The sequence below is a fragment of the Lepus europaeus genome, chromosome 2, assembly GCF_033115175.1.
Source record: "Lepus europaeus isolate LE1 chromosome 2, mLepTim1.pri, whole genome shotgun sequence".
NCBI classification, from domain to species: Eukaryota; Metazoa; Chordata; class Mammalia; order Lagomorpha; family Leporidae; genus Lepus; species Lepus europaeus.
This window is the reverse complement of record NC_084828.1, coordinates 174,586,561-174,605,092: the sequence shown is the minus strand read 5'-3', so window position 1 is coordinate 174,605,092 and position 18,532 is coordinate 174,586,561. Positions and strand designations below refer to the sequence as shown.

The 18,532-nt window shown below is 56.0% G+C and overlaps 1 protein-coding gene across 5 annotated transcripts in view; it reads right to left on the bottom strand.

Moving 5' to 3' along the window:
* Window positions 1-965: 965 nt before the first annotated feature.
* EXOG (exo/endonuclease G) overlaps window positions 966-18,532 on the bottom strand; it is a 48,439-nt gene continuing 30,872 nt past the window's right edge. For 3 of the 5 annotated variants that reach the window (XM_062216308.1, XM_062216317.1, XM_062216325.1), the window contains one exon: window positions 966-9,858. In XM_062216308.1, coding sequence (XP_062072292.1) covers window positions 9,397-9,858 — 462 coding nt within the window. In that variant the 3' untranslated portion in view covers window positions 966-9,396. Of the gene's footprint in view, window positions 9,859-12,962; window positions 13,111-13,539; window positions 13,634-18,532 lie in introns of all 5 variants that reach the window. The other 2 variants (XR_009868467.1, XR_009868464.1) reach the window with 2 other exon arrangements.

Below are 18,532 nucleotides of genomic sequence, written 5' to 3'. Positions count from 1 at the left end.
CGCCCTCCTTACACACACAGTGATAGAGGACACGCCCTCCTCACACACACAGTGTGATAGAGGACACGCCCTCCTTACACACAGTGTGATAGAGGACACGCCCTCCTCACACACACACAGTGTGATAGAGGACACGGCCTCCTCACACACACAGTGTGATAGAGGACACGCCCTCCTTACACACACAGTGATAGAGGACACGCCCTCCTTACACACACACTGTGATAGAGGACACGCCCTCCTTACACACACAGTGTGATAGAGGACACGCCCTCCTTACACACACAGTGTGATAGAGGACACAGCCTCCTCACACACACTGTGATAGAGGACACGCCCTCCTTACACACACACTGTGATAGAGGACACGCCCTCCTCACACACAGTGTGATAGAGGACACGCCCTCCTTACACACACAGTGTGATAGAGGACACGCCCTCCTTACACACACAGTGTGATAGAGGACACGCCCTCCTTACACACACAGTGTGATAGAGGACACGCCCTCCTTACACACACAGTGTGATAGAGGACAAAGCCTCCTCACACACACTGTGATAGAGGACACGCCCTCCTTACACACAGTGTGATAGAGGACACGCCCTCCTTACACACACAGTGTGATAGAGGACACGCCCTCCTTACACACAGTGTGATAGAGGACACGCCCTCCTTACACACAGTGTGATAGAGGACACGCCCTCCTTACACACACAGTGATAGAGGACACGCCCTCTTTACACACAGTGATAGAGGACACGCCCTCCTTACACACAGTGTGATAGAGGACACGCCCTCCTCACACACACAGTGATAGAAGACACGCCCTCCTCACACACAGTGTGATAGAGGACATGCCCTCCTCACACACAGTGTGATAGAGGACACGCCCTCCTTACACAGTGTGACAGAGGACACGCACTCCTCACACACACAGTGACACACAGAGGACACGCCCTCCTCACACACAGTGTGACAGGACACACACTCCTTACACACACAGTGACACAGACACACCTCACACACACAGTGACACACAGAGGACACGCCCTCCTTACACACACAGTGATATAGGACACGCCCTCCTTACACACAGTGTGACAGAGGACACACACTCTTTACACACAGTGACACAGAGGACACACACTCCTCACACACACAGTGTGACAGAGGACACACACTCCTTACACACAGTGACACAGAGGACACACACTCCTCACACACACAGTGGGGCCTCTCTGTGCACAACTCTCAGGGCCTCCACCCAGTATGATCTTCAGATCTGAACACAGAAGGCTGCCTTTCAGAGAGGGAGACGTTCAGGGTTCAGCGCCTTAGGGTTAAGGACCTCGCAAGGACCCCCCTCCCCTCTGAGCTCCATGCTGTTTCTTTCTACAAAACTCTCTTCTCTGCCCACAAACCCACAATACGGGGTTTGTGTTCCTGACCTGATGAGAGGGGCAGGTGTTTTAGTGGAGAGTGTGGGCGCAAAGACAGAGCTGGGAGGCTGGCTGGAAGCCGGTGGCCCCAGGACCAGAGAGGGGAGGAGGGCCACCAGGTGCACCTGGTGATCAGGAGCGTGGGAGCCAGGCCCAGCCACAGCAGTCCCTGGAGGAGCAGGCCTGGGGGAGGGGCCGAGGGGCCCGTTCCCCACCTCACGCAGCAGGATCCGAGTCTCAGAGCCGGGGGCTGAGCGCCGGGGAGGAGCCCGGGGGCTGGGCCTGTCTAGTCTGGCAAGGAAAGGGGCGTGAGGAGAGGAGATGCTGACGTCAGGATTCTGAACAGAGTGGACCCTGCCATCAGTCCCTGCCAAGGCCTGTCACAAGGCAGCTGTGGCTCACACCTGCTTATCAGCAGCAGGGTGTGGAGAGGGTGTCTCGGATGGGAGATAGGGCCGAGACAGGGCTGTCCACACGGCCCTGCTCTGCCTCCCTCATTCACACCTCCTTAGAGGCCCTCGGCCACCCTGCCCCTGCAGCCTCCCACCCATCCCACCGTGCCTCTCCCCAAGGATCACCTGGCCTGGACAGTCAGAAGACACCAGCCAGGGAGGGCCAGAGACTGCCCAGGAGTAAGGAGATGCCACTTACCCAGAGTTGCATAAGGACACAAGGGAGCCAGGGCCAGAACACTCGGGGTCCGAGTAGCAGTCTGGGCCAAAGAGCAGGGTCCCGAAGGCCAGAGCACGCAGGGGCAGGGGTGGGGGGCACTGCCAGTCAACTCGAGTTTGAGCCTTGTGCAGGAGGGTGCAGTCGCCTCACTGTGATGGGCTCCACACCCCCTGGACAAGCCCCCAGGCCAAGATTCTCCATTTCTGCCCCCACAGGGGTCTTCCCACTTGTGTCTGAATGGCAGTGGCAGTAGGGTGTGGACAGGGAGGGGACACAATGGGGGGTCAGGGCCTCCCTGTCTGTAAAGCAGGTAGGCCTCAGCTTTGTCTCCAAAGTGCTGGGGAGCCGGAGCGAGATCCAGGTCACTGACGATAGTGTCCCCACCCACAGGGGACATCTGGGCAGTCCTCACAGGCAGGACATGTCATGTTCTGCCTACAGGGTAGCTGGAGCTGCAGGGGGAAGAGAGATGATCCCGATGACCTGGCGGGGGGCGGGGGGCGAGGCCAGGCCTTCACCCCTGCACCCACAGGGGGACCTCACCTTAGCTCTGGCGCCTCAGGACCAAACACGCAAAGGCCCCTGCCCCACACTCTGACGGCCACCTCCTTGCCCACCAGGGCGGGCTGCCTCCCCTCCCAGCACAGGCCAGGCACACGGACACCAGCGCTCGCCACTGGGTGTCCTAGGAGACGTTGGCTGCCCAGTCCGAGCCAGGCCTTGTCCCACAGGTGCCGCTGACTCGCTGGCTAACTCCAGCACCCCGTGGGCCCCTCAAGAGGAGACGGCTCTCTGCGTGCCAGCAGGCCACTGCAGCGATGCGTAGGCAATAATATTCATCATAAGATGAGTCATAAGGCAAGTGAACCTGTCGACAGCCACCCGAGACGCGGTAGGCTGCCGGAGTCAGGTCTCCTTGCGAGCGGAACCTACTGGAGTGATGGGCTCCAGAAGCTGGGCTGGGAAAGTGCCCCGCACTCCACGAACACTGACGAGGTCAAAGGGCTGGCACCCACGGCTGGCAGAGCCTGAGGGCTGGGGAAGAGGCCGAACTGCTTCTCATCGGCTCCACGGCTCCACACCACACTGAGCCCAGGCCCGGGCCTTGACTTCATTATCACCAACAAGCATTCTCAAGAGTTCACAGAACTGGCCTCCGTGTCCCAGGAGCTTACCAAACGACACATTTTTAATGGACAAATGACCTTTAAAAAAAAAAATTTTGTTTTATTTGAGAAGCAGTTACAGAGAGGGAGAGAGAGACAGAGAGCGGTCTTCCAACTGCTGGTTCACTCCCCAGATGGCCAGTACCAGAGCTGGGCTGACTCAAAGCCAGGAGGCAGGAGCTCCTTTCGGGTCTCCCACGTGGGCAACCCTCGCTGCTTTCCCAGGCCATAGCAGAGAGCTGGATAGGAAGTGGAGCAGCCGGGACTTGAGCCGGCGTCCATAAGCTTCGCAGGAGGAAGCTTAACCTACTACGCCACAGCGCTGGGCCAGCCCTGCACACACTCTTAATCAGCCCTCAGCCAAGTCCTTCGTCCTCCTCAACCAGTTCCAAAGGAGGAACCTGACTCAGAAGGCTGCACTGGGAGCTGGCGCTGTGGCACAGCAGATGAAGCTACCGCCTGCAGTGCCAGCATCCCATGTGGGTGCTGGTTCGAGTCCAGGCTGCTCCACTTCTGATCTGGCTCCCTGCTAACACTCCTAGGAAGGCAGCTAAAGATGGTCCAGGTCCTTGGGCCCCTGCACCCACACGGGAGACAGGGGAGAAGCTCCTGGCTCCTTGCTTCAGCCTGGCCCAGCCCCAGCCATCATGGCCATCTGGGGAGTGAACCAGAGGATCTAAGATTTTGATCCCTCTCTGCCTCTCCCTAAATCTGACTTTCAAATAAGTAAAGAAATCTTTAAAAACCAAAGGCTACAGTCAGCTGGCCAAGGCTGCCCTGCTGGTAGGTAGCAGACAAGACGGGGACCACGCACGCCTCCCACCCTGCCAGCGTCTGCAGCATCACCCAGCCACGCTAAGGGGACTCCAGGTGGCAGACAAGACGGGGACCACACACGCCTCCCACCCTGCCAGTGTCTGCAGTATCACCCAGCCACGCCAAGGGGACCCCAGGTGGCAGACAAGACGGGGACCACACACGCCTCCCACCCCTGCCAGTGTCTGCAGTATCACCCAGCCACGCCAAGGGGACCCCAGGTGGCAGACAAGACGGGGACCACACACGCCTCCCACCCCTGCCAGTGTCTGCAGTATCACCCAGCCACGCCAAGGGGACCTCAGGTGGCAGACAAGACGGGGACCACACACGCCTCCCACCCCTGCCAGTGTCTGCAGTATCACCCAGCCACGCCAAGGGGACCCCAGGTGGCAGAGCCACTCACAGGCACTGTGATGGAGATCCATTTCTGCACCGTGCAACCAATTAAGTGTCTTCTCTCCCAAGAACCAGATGAACTTACTAGGAAATACCAGAACACAGCAGCCATGGAACTTACAGGTGAAGCAGGCTGCCACGTAACTCGGCTGTGTCCCCAGAGGGATCTTCACGGGCTCTGTCTCCATAAGCAGTTTTCACACACACACTGAAAAGCTTGCTTATCCAGTCTGTAATCTCACAGCTGGGAGGCATGGCGATCGTGTAGACTGGCCAAATCAGGATCACCAAGAATGTGAACGCACCTGAAGGCGGGGACACTACACTGATGGTATCTGAACAGTTGGGCACACATAAAAGCCCAAATTCGTGTGCCCAAAGTTGACTATGTAAGTACACCACAGGGAATTGGTCTGTGAAAAAACCTGGAGGCGTTAGCTGGAGTTGAGTTGCACATGGATCAATGGTGTGGTGAGAAGAGTGGAGGGTCCCTAAGAAATGTGGCCCAGCCCCCACCTCAGTTCAGCACCACATCCTGCATGCTCCGCCCTAAGGGGATGCTGCACCACGAGAGCACACGGAACCAGGACGGTGAAGGGCCTAGGACCCAAGAGCTCCACGTGTGACGGGACAGCCCCGACACCGTTACGAGCTTCTCTCCAAGCAGGGGAGCTCTGCACAGCCTGGGTCGGCTCTTGGGGCCTGCCACTGACGCGCAGGTTTCCGCTTATCCGTCTGAGGCTCCGCTCCACAGGGAGCTAGGGCCCCAGGGCCCCAAAGGGATGGGGCAAAGCTCTCCTTCAAGGGCGCTCAGCTCAGACCATCTACCTGACGCTGTCTAGGGATACAGTGCAGCAGCAGACGGCAGCGGCACCGAGGGACATCCCGCTCCAAATCTCGGCTAACACCATCACCAGTGTCACCTGCCTAAAAAATAGGTTCCAAGGGTGTGCCTGGGGAACCTGCGTTTAGTGGTTCACGACTAGATACGACGTGATCTCGACTGAAAGCTACATTAAAAGAGATTTCAGCATACCGTGGCGAATTTTAACAGATGATAGTGAATTCTTGGCAATATTCTTAGATTTGAGATTTTAGAAATATAGGGGATGTCCTTTTTTTAGGTAGCACAAGCCCAAGTATTAAAAAGTGAGGTGCCATTCCTGTAACTTTATTCTTAACAAAAATTACTTTTAAGAATAAAAATAAAACAACAAATGAGATGATCATTCTCCTTCTCAACTTTTGTAGGCTGGAAATTTTCCACAATAAAGCTGGAGGGAACATTTGGCTACTAGGCTATTGTGAGGTGAGCCCAACGCGAGGTCCCCTCAGGAGCTAACTTCTGTGCTCCCTCTAGCCTGGGAGCTTAGCAGGCTGGCTGAAGTCCCACACTGGGCGGGGGACGTGAGGACACAGCACCCCCTAGAGGCACTACGTGCACACACATCCTGGCATGCCGCCTAGAAAGGAACCAGTGCCCCACAACTCCACTGCCCCAAATTCTCTGGGGCCCCGTCAGATCCTGCCCGGCCCACTCTGAGGACTGGTCTCTGAAGGCAGAGTGGACTAGGAAATGGAACACCGGATTTCTGACGGCCAGTCTCCAAGATGGATGACATCAGAGGCTGGGCAAGGAGGCAGACAGGGGCAGACCCCGTGTCCAAGGAGAGTCAGCCCTCCGCAGGACCTTGTAGGAGGCACCAGGATGAAGGTGTGAGGATGTGCAGGGAGCAGACCCCGGGCACAGGTTCAAGGCTGGGCCCGTAACCAGAGTTTGTGATCCATGACACCAGTGTGCCAAGGATGAGTGACGTGACAAGTGCAGGGCCACAGGACAGACTCACGCAGGGCGCTAATCAAATTCCTGGGGGGACGCAGCTTTGCAGTCATCTGAAGGTCAAATGGAGGTCACACCCCACCCTCTGACCTTCGAACACATGGCACTGGCCAACATCCTCAATGCAGGAACTGAAGAGCTAGTCTCACAACAAAGATGTCCCTGGGGTGATGTCCTTCCCCATGGCCGAGCCCACCCACACCGGCAGCTCCCCCAGTGCTGCCCGTCCCCTGGACCAGGACTCTGAGAGAAGCTGCCTGGGCCCAGGGAGGTGCCTGATGGCAGGGCGTGGGCTGGTCGGGTCTGGGTGGTGATGAGGCGCTTCTCCGAACCCCGGCTCTGCTGCAAAGGGGCCCACAGCCTAATGCCCGGGAACTGCACACAGAGGCCATCACTGCGGTCCTCCCGCCCCACACAGCAGCCACCCCTGTACCGTCACCACCACCAGAGCTTACCCTTGGCTTCCCACAGCCACTGCCGGTGCCACAGGGGGAGGTGCTGAGTCCTGGGGGGAAGCCACCCTCACCCCTGGGGTGTCCCCCAAGCCAACTGGGGTCACTGGTCGGCCATCCCCAGAGCCCTCAAGGCCGCCCTATAGCATGCTCCAGAAAGCACAGGAAGCCGCCTGGCAGGGCTGCGGCTGGGCCCCAACCCGACCGGAGCACACAGTGCCAGCCAGGCTTCCGGAGGTGCCAGGCCAGCAGAGCCCTACCCTCCCGCCAGCTCCCTAGGCTGCACTGTGCAGCACGGAAGCTGGGCTCTTCTAGACCAAGCAGCAGACACCAGAAATGAAGCACACAGCACCTCGCTCTTTCCGAGCCGAGTAGGGCAGCAGGTGAAACTGCCACCGACATCTCATATCAGAGTGCAGGGCCAAGTTCCAGGGGCTCTGCTTCCCACCCAGCTCCCTGCTAACGTATCTGGGAAAGCAGCAGAGGACGGCCCAAGTGCTCGGGCCCCTGCCCCCATGTGGGGGACCTGGAAGAAGCTCCTGGCTCCTGGCTTTGGCCTGGCCCAGCCCTGGCTGTCGCAGCCATCTGGGGAGTGAACCAGCTGATGGAAGATCCCTCCCTCCAACCCCCCATCCCGGGGCTCTGCCTTTCAAATGAAGAAATATGGTCCAGGCCGCATGTGACCATTCCTGATGCCCGTGTTTGCCTTGCACCACGCAGAAAATAAGACTCCCAATGGCAAGCAAAGTCACAGCAACAGTAAAACGATGGCCCTGTTCTGCCTCTCTGAACAAACAGCAGTTGGGGTGGTCAGAACAGTCAGCAGCCACACTCTGGGGGCGGCTCCAACGCAGAGGAAAATCCGAGCTCCACTGAACTGCACTGACCTGGGGGCCCCCAAAGGGCTGCGGCATCACCGCTGAGCTGCCCCCCTCTATCACCAGCTCTTAACTCCACTTCCCCACGACCAAGCAGCTTTCACTGGAGATAAAAACCCAAGGCACTTAACTGACTCGAAACCAAGACTGCCCAGCCCCCGGGGAAGAAGCACGGGAACCCCCCAGCTGCCGGGGACAGGGAAGAGACCTGGGCTCACCTGACAGCTGGTGCCCACGACCCGCCAGCCCTCTACGCTCCTACAGAAGCACCTCTCCGCTGAGCAGAGTATCGGATTTTTTTGGTCACAGTGACATTTTGGCTCCACACCCTGGGAAGAGAAGGACTGGCACCAGCAAATGGGGAACCGTGCTACAACGGCCACTGTGTGTGCCCCACCCCCAACTGTTCTTTACCCAAGAACAGGAGAACAGGGCCATCATTATCCTCTTTATCTCAAAGGCTTGGACTTGTTAGAAAGGAACGTGCAAACCTTACAAACACTGTTCCTGCAACGCTGTGAAGACATCCGTGGCACAACTGATTCAGACAGGCTCTCGTGCCCCAGAGCTGTCTTACTGCCCAGACTGCTCCAGAGCAGGACAGAGCTCTGTGTAAACCCAAAGTCAGAGGTCGGGCTCAGAGAAACGGCCACCCCTCCCCTCAGGCACGTTAACTGTCCTTGGCCCTCTGCCCAGAGCCCACCTGTCCTATGCTACAGGTGGACAGCAGGCACAGCAGGGAGCAAGGCACGAGCTGGGAGCCTGGGCACAGAGCCGTTGCAGGTTTCTTGGTCTTGAGAACAAGCTCACCTGGAAAGCAAGGAACACCGATGCGGCACCACGTGGTGACCAGAAGAGCCGCATCCCCGAGCAAGCAGGGCCCTCGAGGCCCTAAAGCTCTGCCCTCCCAGTTTCAAGGGCCTGCTCTGCTTCCAAAGAGCTACGGAGAGCTCACGTCGGAAGCCCGAGAGGAGACGCAGCCCCTTGTCGTCAGGGGGACCCGGAGGCACAGGCATCGGTGAGAGGCTGTGCTGCTGGGTCTACCCCAGCGGCCCTCTCCTAGCCCCGTGCGCCTCACGCTTCGTGGGTGACTTCCCTGGAAGGGAACCTCGGAAGCCATACAAACTCAGCCTGGGTTACTCAGCTCCCGTGAGGACAGGGTGTTTATCTCGGTGTCACTGTGAGATAGCACATGGGAGCCCCGACAGGGTGCCGAGAACGCACTTAGCACAGACTGCTGCCGCCGACTGCTTCCGCAGAGAGAGGAGGACAGCAGGCTCATGAGAGGAGAGACACGACACAGTACGTGTGGGCAGGATACCGCACAGGGGACTCGCGCAAGCCGTCCCTGAGGCCAGCTCAGGCCCCAGGGCAAGAACAGCAGCACACGCTGGCTTCCAAGGCTGAGCTGACACACCCAAGACGTCTGATTCGGAGCAGAAACACTGCAGACAGCGTCTTCACATCCGAGGTGCCTGGGAGACACAGCCGCAGGCGTCGGGGGACACAGCTCTCGGGCTACCGTGGCGTGAAATCAGCCTCCATCCTGCAGGCCTAAGGGCTTCCTTGATACTTAGCTCCCAGGTCAAATAAAAGAGAGAGAGTTGTCGATCTCCCATCTCGTGGGAGGGCTGAAGTCTGAAATCCGTGAGTCCGTCACGTCTCCCATCAAAGCCGCCGGGGTGCGTCAGCCTGCTCCCTTCCAGCTGACCCCACACGTCCCGAGATCAGAACTAGGAAGGCTTCCTTGTCTGGGTTCCCGCCTGCTCCTCAGCTTTGAGTTCTTCTAGCTTCTTCTCATAGCGACTCAGGAAGTAATCATCGGGTTCAATCCCGGCGCGCTTCAACTTCTCCATGACCTTCTCCAGCCCGAGCACCGAGCGGGCTCCCTCAATCTTCCGCGTACTCAGGTACAGAGTGAACTCCTGGAAATCCAGGAGCTTACAAGTATCCACCGAGCAGATGTTCCTGATACCACCAGTCCTATCCAAACGAGGGAAAAACACCAGTCCCGACAGCCTCTCCAGCTCCTGGAGGCTCACCTGGAAGTCAGCTAACTGCGGCTGGAAGCCAATAGCTTCATTGGGCACCACGAAGGCCCCCAGGGCCAGAGGCTCCGTGGATCCTGGACTTCTGCGAGCCAGGATCACCTTGTACAGGTGCGAAGGCACTGCCACGTTGTCATCACCAATCACCTGCAAACAAAGCAGCCACGCGTCAGGAACGTTCTCAGCAGTTTCCAAATCTTCCCAGAAACACTTACTAGATGCATTTCTTAAAATGCATTCCAAAGCTACCCCACCCAGCCCAATGAACTTAGGTACAGTTCTAAAGATAAGAAACTGCGATGGAGAGCCACAGAGAAGGGGAGTGTCCACAGGTCAGCTCTGATCACCCTGCAACGGTGCCATCCTAGGGGGAGGTATTGCCGTAGCAGTTAAGCTTCCCCTGAGACGCCGGCATCCCTCATCAGAGTGCTGGGTTCAAGTCCCAGCTCCTCTGCTTCCCGCTAGCGTGCATCCTGGAAGGCAGCAGGATCTGGCTCAAGAGCTGGAGTCCCTGCCCCTGCGGGAAATCTGGATGGAGTCCCTGCCCCTGTGGGAAATCTGGATGGAGTTCCTGCCCCTGCGGGAAATCTGGATGGAGTCCCTGTCTCCCTATGGGAAATCTGGATGGAGTCCTGCCCCCTATGGGAAATCTGGATGGAGTCCCTGCCCCCTATGGGAAATCTGGATGGAGACCCTGCCCCCTATGGGAAATCTGGATGGAGTCCCTGCCCCCTATGGGAAATCTGGATGGAGTTCCTGCCCCTGCAGGAAATCTGGATGGAGTCCCTGCCCCCTATGGGAAATCTGGATGGAGTCCTTGACCCCTATCGGAAATCTGGATGGAGACCCTGCCCCCTATGGGAAATCTGGATGGAGTCCCTCTCCCTATGGGAAATCTGGATGGAGTCCCTGCCCCCTATGGGAAATCTGGATGGAGTCCCTGTCCCCCTATGGGAAATCTGGATGGAGTCCCTGCCCCCTATGGGAAATCTGGATGGAGACCCTGCCCCCTATGGGAAATCTGGATGGAGTCCCTGCCCCCTATGGGAAATCTGGATGGAGACCCTGCCCCCTGTGGGAAATCTGGATGGAGTCCCTGCCCCCTATGGGAAATCTGGATGGAGACCCTGTCTCCCTATGGGAAATCTGAATGGAGTCTCTGCCCCCTATGGGAAATCTGGATGGAGACCCTGCCCCCTATGGGAAATCTGGATGGAGTCCCTGCCCCCTATGGGAAATCTGGATGGAGTCCCTGCCCCCTATGGGAAATCTGGATGGAGTCCCTGCCCCCTGTGGGAAATCTGGATGGAGTCCCTGTCTCCTATGGGAAATCTGGATGGAGTCCCTGCCCCCTATGGGAAATCTGGATGGAGACCCTGCCCCCTATGGGAAATCTGGATGGAGTCCCTGCCCCCTATGGGAAATCTGGATGGAGTTCCTGCCCCCTATGAGAAATCTGGATGGAGTCCCTGCCCCCTATGGGAAATCTGGATGGAGTTCCTGCCCCCTATGGGAAATCTGGATGGAGACCCTGCCCCCTATGGGAAATCTGGATGGAGTCCCTCTCCCTATGGGAAATCTGGATGGAGTCCCTGCCCCCTATGGTAAATCTGGATGGAGTCCCTGCCCCCTATGGGAAATCTGGATGGAGTCTCTGCCCCCTGTGGGAAATCTGGATGGAGTCTCTGCCCCCTATGGGAAATCTGGATGGAGTCCCTGCCCCCTGTGGGAAATCTGGATGGAGTTTCTGCCCCCTATGGGAAATCTGGATGGAGACCCTGCCCCCTATGGGAAATCTGGATGGAGTCCCTGTCCCCTGTGGGAAATCTGGATGGAGTCCTGCCCCCTATGGGAAATCTGGATGGAGTCCCTGTCTCCCTGTGGGAAATCTGGATGGAGTCCCTGTCTCCTATGGGAAATCTGGATGGAGACCCTGCCCCCTATGGGAAATCTGGATGGAGTCCCTGTCTCCTATGGGAAATCTGGATGGAGTCCCTGCCCCCTATGGGAAAATCTGGATGGAGTCCCTGTCTCCTATGGGAAATCTGGATGGAGTCCCTGCCCCCTGTGGGAAATCTGGATGGAGTCCCTGTCTCCTATGGGAAATCTGGATGGAGTCCCTGCCCCCTATGGGAAAATCTGGATGGAGTCCCTGCCCCCTGTGGGAAATCTGGATGGAGACCCTGCCCCCTATGGGAAATCTGGATGGAGTCCCTCTCCCTATGGGAAATCTGGATGGAGTCCCTGACCTCTGTGGGAAATCTGGATGGAGTCCCTGACCTCTGTGGGAAATCTGGATGGAGACCCTGCCCCCTATGGTAAATCTGGATGGAGTCCCTGCCCCCTGTGGGAAATCTGGATGGAGACCCTGCCCCCTATGGGAAATCTGGATGGAGTCCCTCTCCCTATGGGAAATCTGGATGGAGTCCCTGACCTCTGTGGGAAATCTGGATGGAGTCCCTGACCTCTGTGGGAAATCTGGATGGAGACCCTGCCCCCTATGGTAAATCTGGATGGAGTCCCTGCCCCCTGTGGGAAATCTGGATGGAGTCCCTGCCCCCTATGGGAAATCTGGATGGAGACCCTGCCCCCTGTGGGAAATCTGGATGGAGTCTCTGCCCCCTATGGGAAATCTGGATGGAGTCCCTGCCCCCTATGGGAAATCTGGATGGAGTCTCTGCCCCCTATGGGAAATCTGGATGGAGTCCCTGCCCCCTATGGGAAATCTGGATGGAGACCCTGCCCCCTGTGGGAAATCTGGATGGAGTCCCTGCCCCCTATGGGAAATCTGGATGGAGTCCCTGTCTCCCTATGGGAAATCTGGATGGAGTTCCTGCCCCCTGTGGGAAATCTGGATGGAGTCCCTGTCCCCCTATGGGAAATCTGGATGGAGTCCCTGCCCCCCTATGGGAAATCTGGATGGAGACCCTGCCCCCTATGGGAAATCTGGATGGAGACCCTGCCCCCTATGGGAAATCTGGATGGAGTCCCTGCCCCCTACGGGAAATCTGGATGGAGTCCCTCTCCCTATGGGAAATCTGGATGGAGACCCTGTCTCCTATGGGAAATCTGGATGGAGTCTCTGTCCCCTATGGGAAATCTGGATGGAGTCCCTGCCCCCTATGGGAAATCTGGATGGAGTCCCTGCCCCCTACTGTTGTGGGCATTTGAGGACTGAACCAGTGGATGGACGATCTCTGTCTCTGCGTTTCAAGTAAATAAATAAAAACTTTAAGAAGTAACAATGGCACCTTGCTCTTCAAGGTGTTGAAGAGCACCTGTGATCTGCTGCAGGCCAGAATGCCAGGAGAAAGCCCTGGGTGTCCTTTCCTGGTCAGCTCATAGAACGGCTGGAACTCCACACAAAGGCCAAAGCTGCTAGCTTGGGCTCTCCCAGCTCTAGAAATAAAAATATGGCCTTAGTGCACCAAATTAACTATGGAACTCAACAGCCTTTAGATAAGCCAGTCGACACACCAACATTATGAACTCCAGTACTGTGCCAACTGTGGCCCATTTCTTAAATCAGGTAAATATAAGTGCTGTTTGCTCAGAGTTCACACACGCTTGGGCCTGCTCCCACACACACACTTTGTGAATGCTGTCAAATCAAACACTGGAAGAGTAGCCACACAGAAGTGGGCGGAGCCAGCGTCAGCCTAAAGACACAATGTAGCAACCTGTGAAGGCTGCCTGCATTAATGAACCCATACTACCCGACTTAAAGTCTCCCTCCAGCTGGCATAAAAGCCTTATCTGTCTTCAAAATAAAGAAAAACCAAACACCCACTTGCCCAGTGGTCCCCCAGCAGAATGACGTCACCTAACTGAAGCATTCCCGTGCTGTTACTGCTGCTTCCAGGTCCTCCCTGGTAAGAGCAGGCTGATCTTCTGAGCGCACAGCTCTGCCAGTGCAGGACTCCTGCCGGGAGACCCAACAAGGCAGACGCATGAGCGCGGCAAAGGAAGACTCTGCTCTGCTTTTCCCAAACGCCCACCTGGATGGCACACAGCCTGGGAACTCCACAGCCATCTGCCGTCTGTCGTACAACGAGGTCCCACTGCCAAGACCAAGGACGAGGCTGTGGAGAGGCCTCTCACAGGCCTGGTTTCTACAGCCGCTGTCTCCACAGCTACTCAGAGACGGGCTGGCTGCTCTGGCACAGCGGCTAAGCTGCTCCGCGGGATACCTCCATCCCATGCAGGAGGAGTGCGAGTCGACTTCAACCCAGTTTGCTACTAACGTGGCCCAAGCACATTACCCACAAGAGAGTGGATGGAGCCTGCACCCCTGGCTCTGGCCGGGCCCAGTGCTGGCACTGAAGACATCTGGGGAGTGAACCTGCAGATCACAGATCTCTCTTTTTGCTGTCTCTCCTTCTCAGTCACTCTGCCTTTCAAATGAATAGATCTTTAAAATCAATGAAGTTGCTGAAAGTGGTGGTCCGGGTGCAGTGTACAGTCATGTCTAGGACACATAATCTACAGATGCAAAATCCCCTTTGCCACCCCCAGAAGTCATTTATACAGCTAGGAAAACAAGCATGCTCTTTAAGGTGAACCCTTGGAAGCCCACAATTCACCCACAGATCACCCACAGACGCTAATTCACCAACGCGACTCCGGGCTCACGCCTGGAGCTACCAGGCATACAGAGCAGCACCAGCTGCGATCAGCGTGCAGGTGCGTCTGCTGGGGGCTCACCACAGGGGGTGGGGGTGGGGGCCCTCACTGCAGCAGTCCATGTGCAAGTGCCTCTGCTGGGGGCTCACCATCGGGATGGGGGTGGGGGGCCATCAGGGGTGGGGGGTGGGGGCTCTCACTGCAGCAGTCCACATGCAGGTGCCTCTGCTGGGGGCTCACCATCGGGATGGGGGTGGGGGCCCTCACTGCAGCAGTCCATGTGCAGGTGCGTCTGCCGGGGGCTCACCATTGGGGGTGGGGGTGGGGGTGGGGGGGATCTCACTGCAGGCATAAACAACAGCACTGGGCGGGTAGGGGCTGGGGATCCCACTAGCGAGACAGCTGCACACCGCAGAATTTGAGCCAGGCACTGGCTGGGGAGCCATCAGTTAGGAAAATTCTCGGCGCCACCTGGTGGACCTTTCCCACCACTGCGGCACAGACTCGGACACCAACTTTAAGGCGCCTTGGGCACTGTTCACTTGCTGCTTCTCCCTCTTGGTGGACTCCCTGTCTACAAACAAAAGGCAATTTTTAAAAAGATTGACTGGGCATGCCCACTTGCTAACAATGAAAGCTTCTAAAAAGGTTTGCTAAATTCCAGGCAACATTAAATTTGACATTTGAGGCTCTACAGCCTTACCTCATGGAAATGTACCGTTCCCACAGGCTCTTAAAACACAGAGGACTTCCGGGGCTGGCGCTGAGGCGCACTAGGTTAATCCTCCGCCTGCGGCACCAGCATCCCATATGGGCGCCGGTTCTAGTCCTGGCTGCTCCTCTTCCAGGCCAGCTCTCTGCTGTGGCGCGGGAAGGCAGTGGAGGATGGCCCAAGTGCTTGGGCCCTGCACCCGCATGGGAGACCTGGAAGAAGCTCCTGGCTCCTGGCTCCTGATCGCCGCAGCTCCGGCCATTGCAGCCAATTGGGGAGTGAAGCAGCGGATAAAGGACCTCTCTCTTTCTCTCTCTCTCTGTGTAACTCTTTCAAATAAATGAATAAATATTTTTTTTTAAAAAAGTAAAATAATTTCTTTTTCAATGAAAACAAAGATATGGAAATGAACAAAAGCTTTCTCCCAATATAAAACAGGATGCTTTTTAAAAAATAATGGATCCCTAGGGTTGGCACACGGAACAGGTTAAGCTGCTGCCTGCAACACAGACATTCCGTGTGGCACTGGTTCAAGTCTCGCTGCTCGGCCTCCAACCCAGCTCCCTGTGAATGCGCCTGGGAAAGCAATGGAAGATGGCCCAAGTACTAGGCCCCTGCCACTCACGGGGGAGATCCAGATAAACTTCCAGGCTCCTGGCTTTGGCCTGGCCTGGCTGGTGCCACTATGGCCATCTGGGGAGTGAACCAGTGGATGGAAGATCTCTCTGTAGCTCTGCCTTTCAAATAAATAAATAAGCCTTTAAAAATAAATAAAAACGAATTAAAAATTGATCCATTATCACGCCATGCCTCCAGGTCGCCGGGCCCATATTTTCCATTTAGGGCTGCGAGGTAGAAAGCGGGAGGCGCTGCAGCACACAGGGAACACGGGTGCTAAGCGTTCCAGCATCTCCACCAGCAGCAGCTGTGAACGCGAGGCCCCACCCCAGAGCTTCAGGTGTCTCCCCGGTCCAGAATCAGTCTCTTCTTGAAACCGTGCACGCAGGAAAGCGCATGGGAGACCTCAGCTGTGACAGAGGGCTGATTCTGATTGCAGCTGTCAGATAACTCGCTTCTGATAAAGTCACTGCCACCCCTCCTCCCCCAGGCTCACGTCCACTCAGCCCCACGGCGCTGTGATTCCCTCCCGCATATTCCAACAGACATTTCTGCCTGGCTGCAGGAATCCTCCTCTTGGCCCACTTTCTGTTCTTATTTTTGCATGCTGGCAGATACCACCTGACTGCTCTCTAGCCACAGCGTCTGCATACTTACCCAGGGCCTGCAGCCCTGTATACCAAGAGCCCACCAATCCCTTTACTGTAGACTTTTGAGGGCCTCAAAGCACAAGCCGTGAATGACGGGCACTTGTCCCAAAAGGCAGTCAAACGCCGACCTGGCTCTCCTGGAGAGATCAATGGCTGTTCTGACTTGCACTGGCCCCTCTGCGCCTCCACTGTCTCCTCTGGAAAGGGCCAGCACGGCAGTGAGGACTGAGACGGCGCGGTTACTCACAGAGGGACAGAGGGACGGGATCCACAGCCACCAACAAAGCAAGCTCATTTGTCACCGTCAGAATGCACAACAGTGGAATTGTGAGATGCTGATTTCAGTGCAAAGGAAAACTCTACAATCTATGTACAAAAAGGATCTTTAAAATAGTCCTGGAAAATGTCTACGATGAAAAATCTATGTGTGGACTTCAAGTCTTCTTTAACCAAAATAAACCTATCTTTTAATTCCATTTCTCCATGAACCCTTTAAGTACCCTTATATATGCTTTACTGTCTGAAAAAAACAAATAAATACCCCATTTTCATTGGGTATATTCCCCTAAAATAAGGCTACAAGCAGTACATACTAAATGGCTAGATCCAGGGAAACAGCATGCCGAGCATTCCGACCTGCCACACGGAATGGCAAGGCTTTCCCTTGGGAACAGGAATGCACCACGCAGACTGTTTGTTCCCTGAGAACAGGCTGATCTCCAGGGCTGGGCAACGCCGCGGCCCCTCTCCAGCCCCATCCACAGCCGCCGTGCCGGGTACAGCCCCGCGCCTGCGGCTGGACGTGCAGGTTTGCCAGCAGGACCCACCCCCCTTCTGCTTCTTCCCTGGATGAACCCCCAGCCTGAGCTCCGCACTTCCCACCCAGCCCAGCTCAGCCTCCCACAGCTGCCTCCTGTACCAAATTCCTACAATTTACAGTCAGAAATGTGTGTGCATACATAAAAAATGGGGGGCCCAGTTCCTAAAATGATGAGAATTTCAATTTTCCCAATCCAACTGTTAACAAATCACATTTGGCTTTCATGCACTTAAGATTTTTGGGCTGGAATCAGTGTTGGAGGTTAAGTTGCCAGCTATGACCCAGGCATCCCATATGGGCGCTGGTTCAAGTCCCAGCTGCTCCACGTCCAATCCAGCTCCCTGCTCATGCACCTGGGAAAGCAGTGGGAGCTGGTCCAAGTGCTAGGGCCCTGCCCCCACGTGGGAGTTCTGGACTCCTGGTTTGGGCTGGCCCAGCCTAGATCACTGCTGTCATTTAGGGAGTCGACCAGCAGATGGAGGACCCCTGTCTCCCCTTCTCTCTGTATCTCTGCCTTTCAAATAAATAAATCTTAAAAAACAAACAAAAAAAAGTTTTAGGTTTAATACTCAACTTGAAATCAAGTTTAATTTTAGAAAAATGAAAAATTTAACAAAAGCTCTATTACCATAGAGAAATTTTAATGAAAAACATAGGGACTGGCGTGGCGGTGTAACGGGTCAAGCCACTCTGTGATGCCAGCATCGCACATCAGAGCACTGATTCCAGTCCCAGCAGCTCCACGTCCAGTCCAGCTCCCTGCTAATGGCCTGGGAAAAGCAGCAGAGGTGGCCCAGGTACGTACCCATGTGCAAGACCCAGACGAAGACGAAGCTCCTAGCTCCTACCCCAGCCCCAACAGTTGAGGCCATCTGGAGAGGAAACCAGCAGATGGAAGATCTCTCCCTCCGTCTATCTCCCTGTAACTCTGCCTTTCAAATAAATTAAATCTTTCAAAATAAACATATAAAAGTAGATGTCACTTTGAAATGCTCCTAAGAAAGAAAAAAAACTCCGTGGCCTCTCCATGCGTACGACTCCACGTAGAAGCTGAACTCAGCTGTCTGTTCTCCCAAGCACCCCAGGCTACACGTCCCTTCTCACAAAACACAGGAACACTGACCATGCAGCACGCACTCCTGACAGTGGCCCTGAAGGCCACAGGATTCAGCACTAGGGCTCTCCCCACCCGCTAGGAAAGGCTAACAGTAAATGTGGTGAACTCACACCGGCTAAACAGAACAGGCTCGAGAAAAAACCGTCACCCAGGTCTTGGTTTCTAAATACCAAACCCCAAGAAGGAGGGAGAAGGCTGGTGCAAGTCTGGCCAAGGGGAGCCTGGAACACAGCCTTCCACAGAAAACTGTAAATACTTAAAGAAAAGAAAGCCGAGACGCA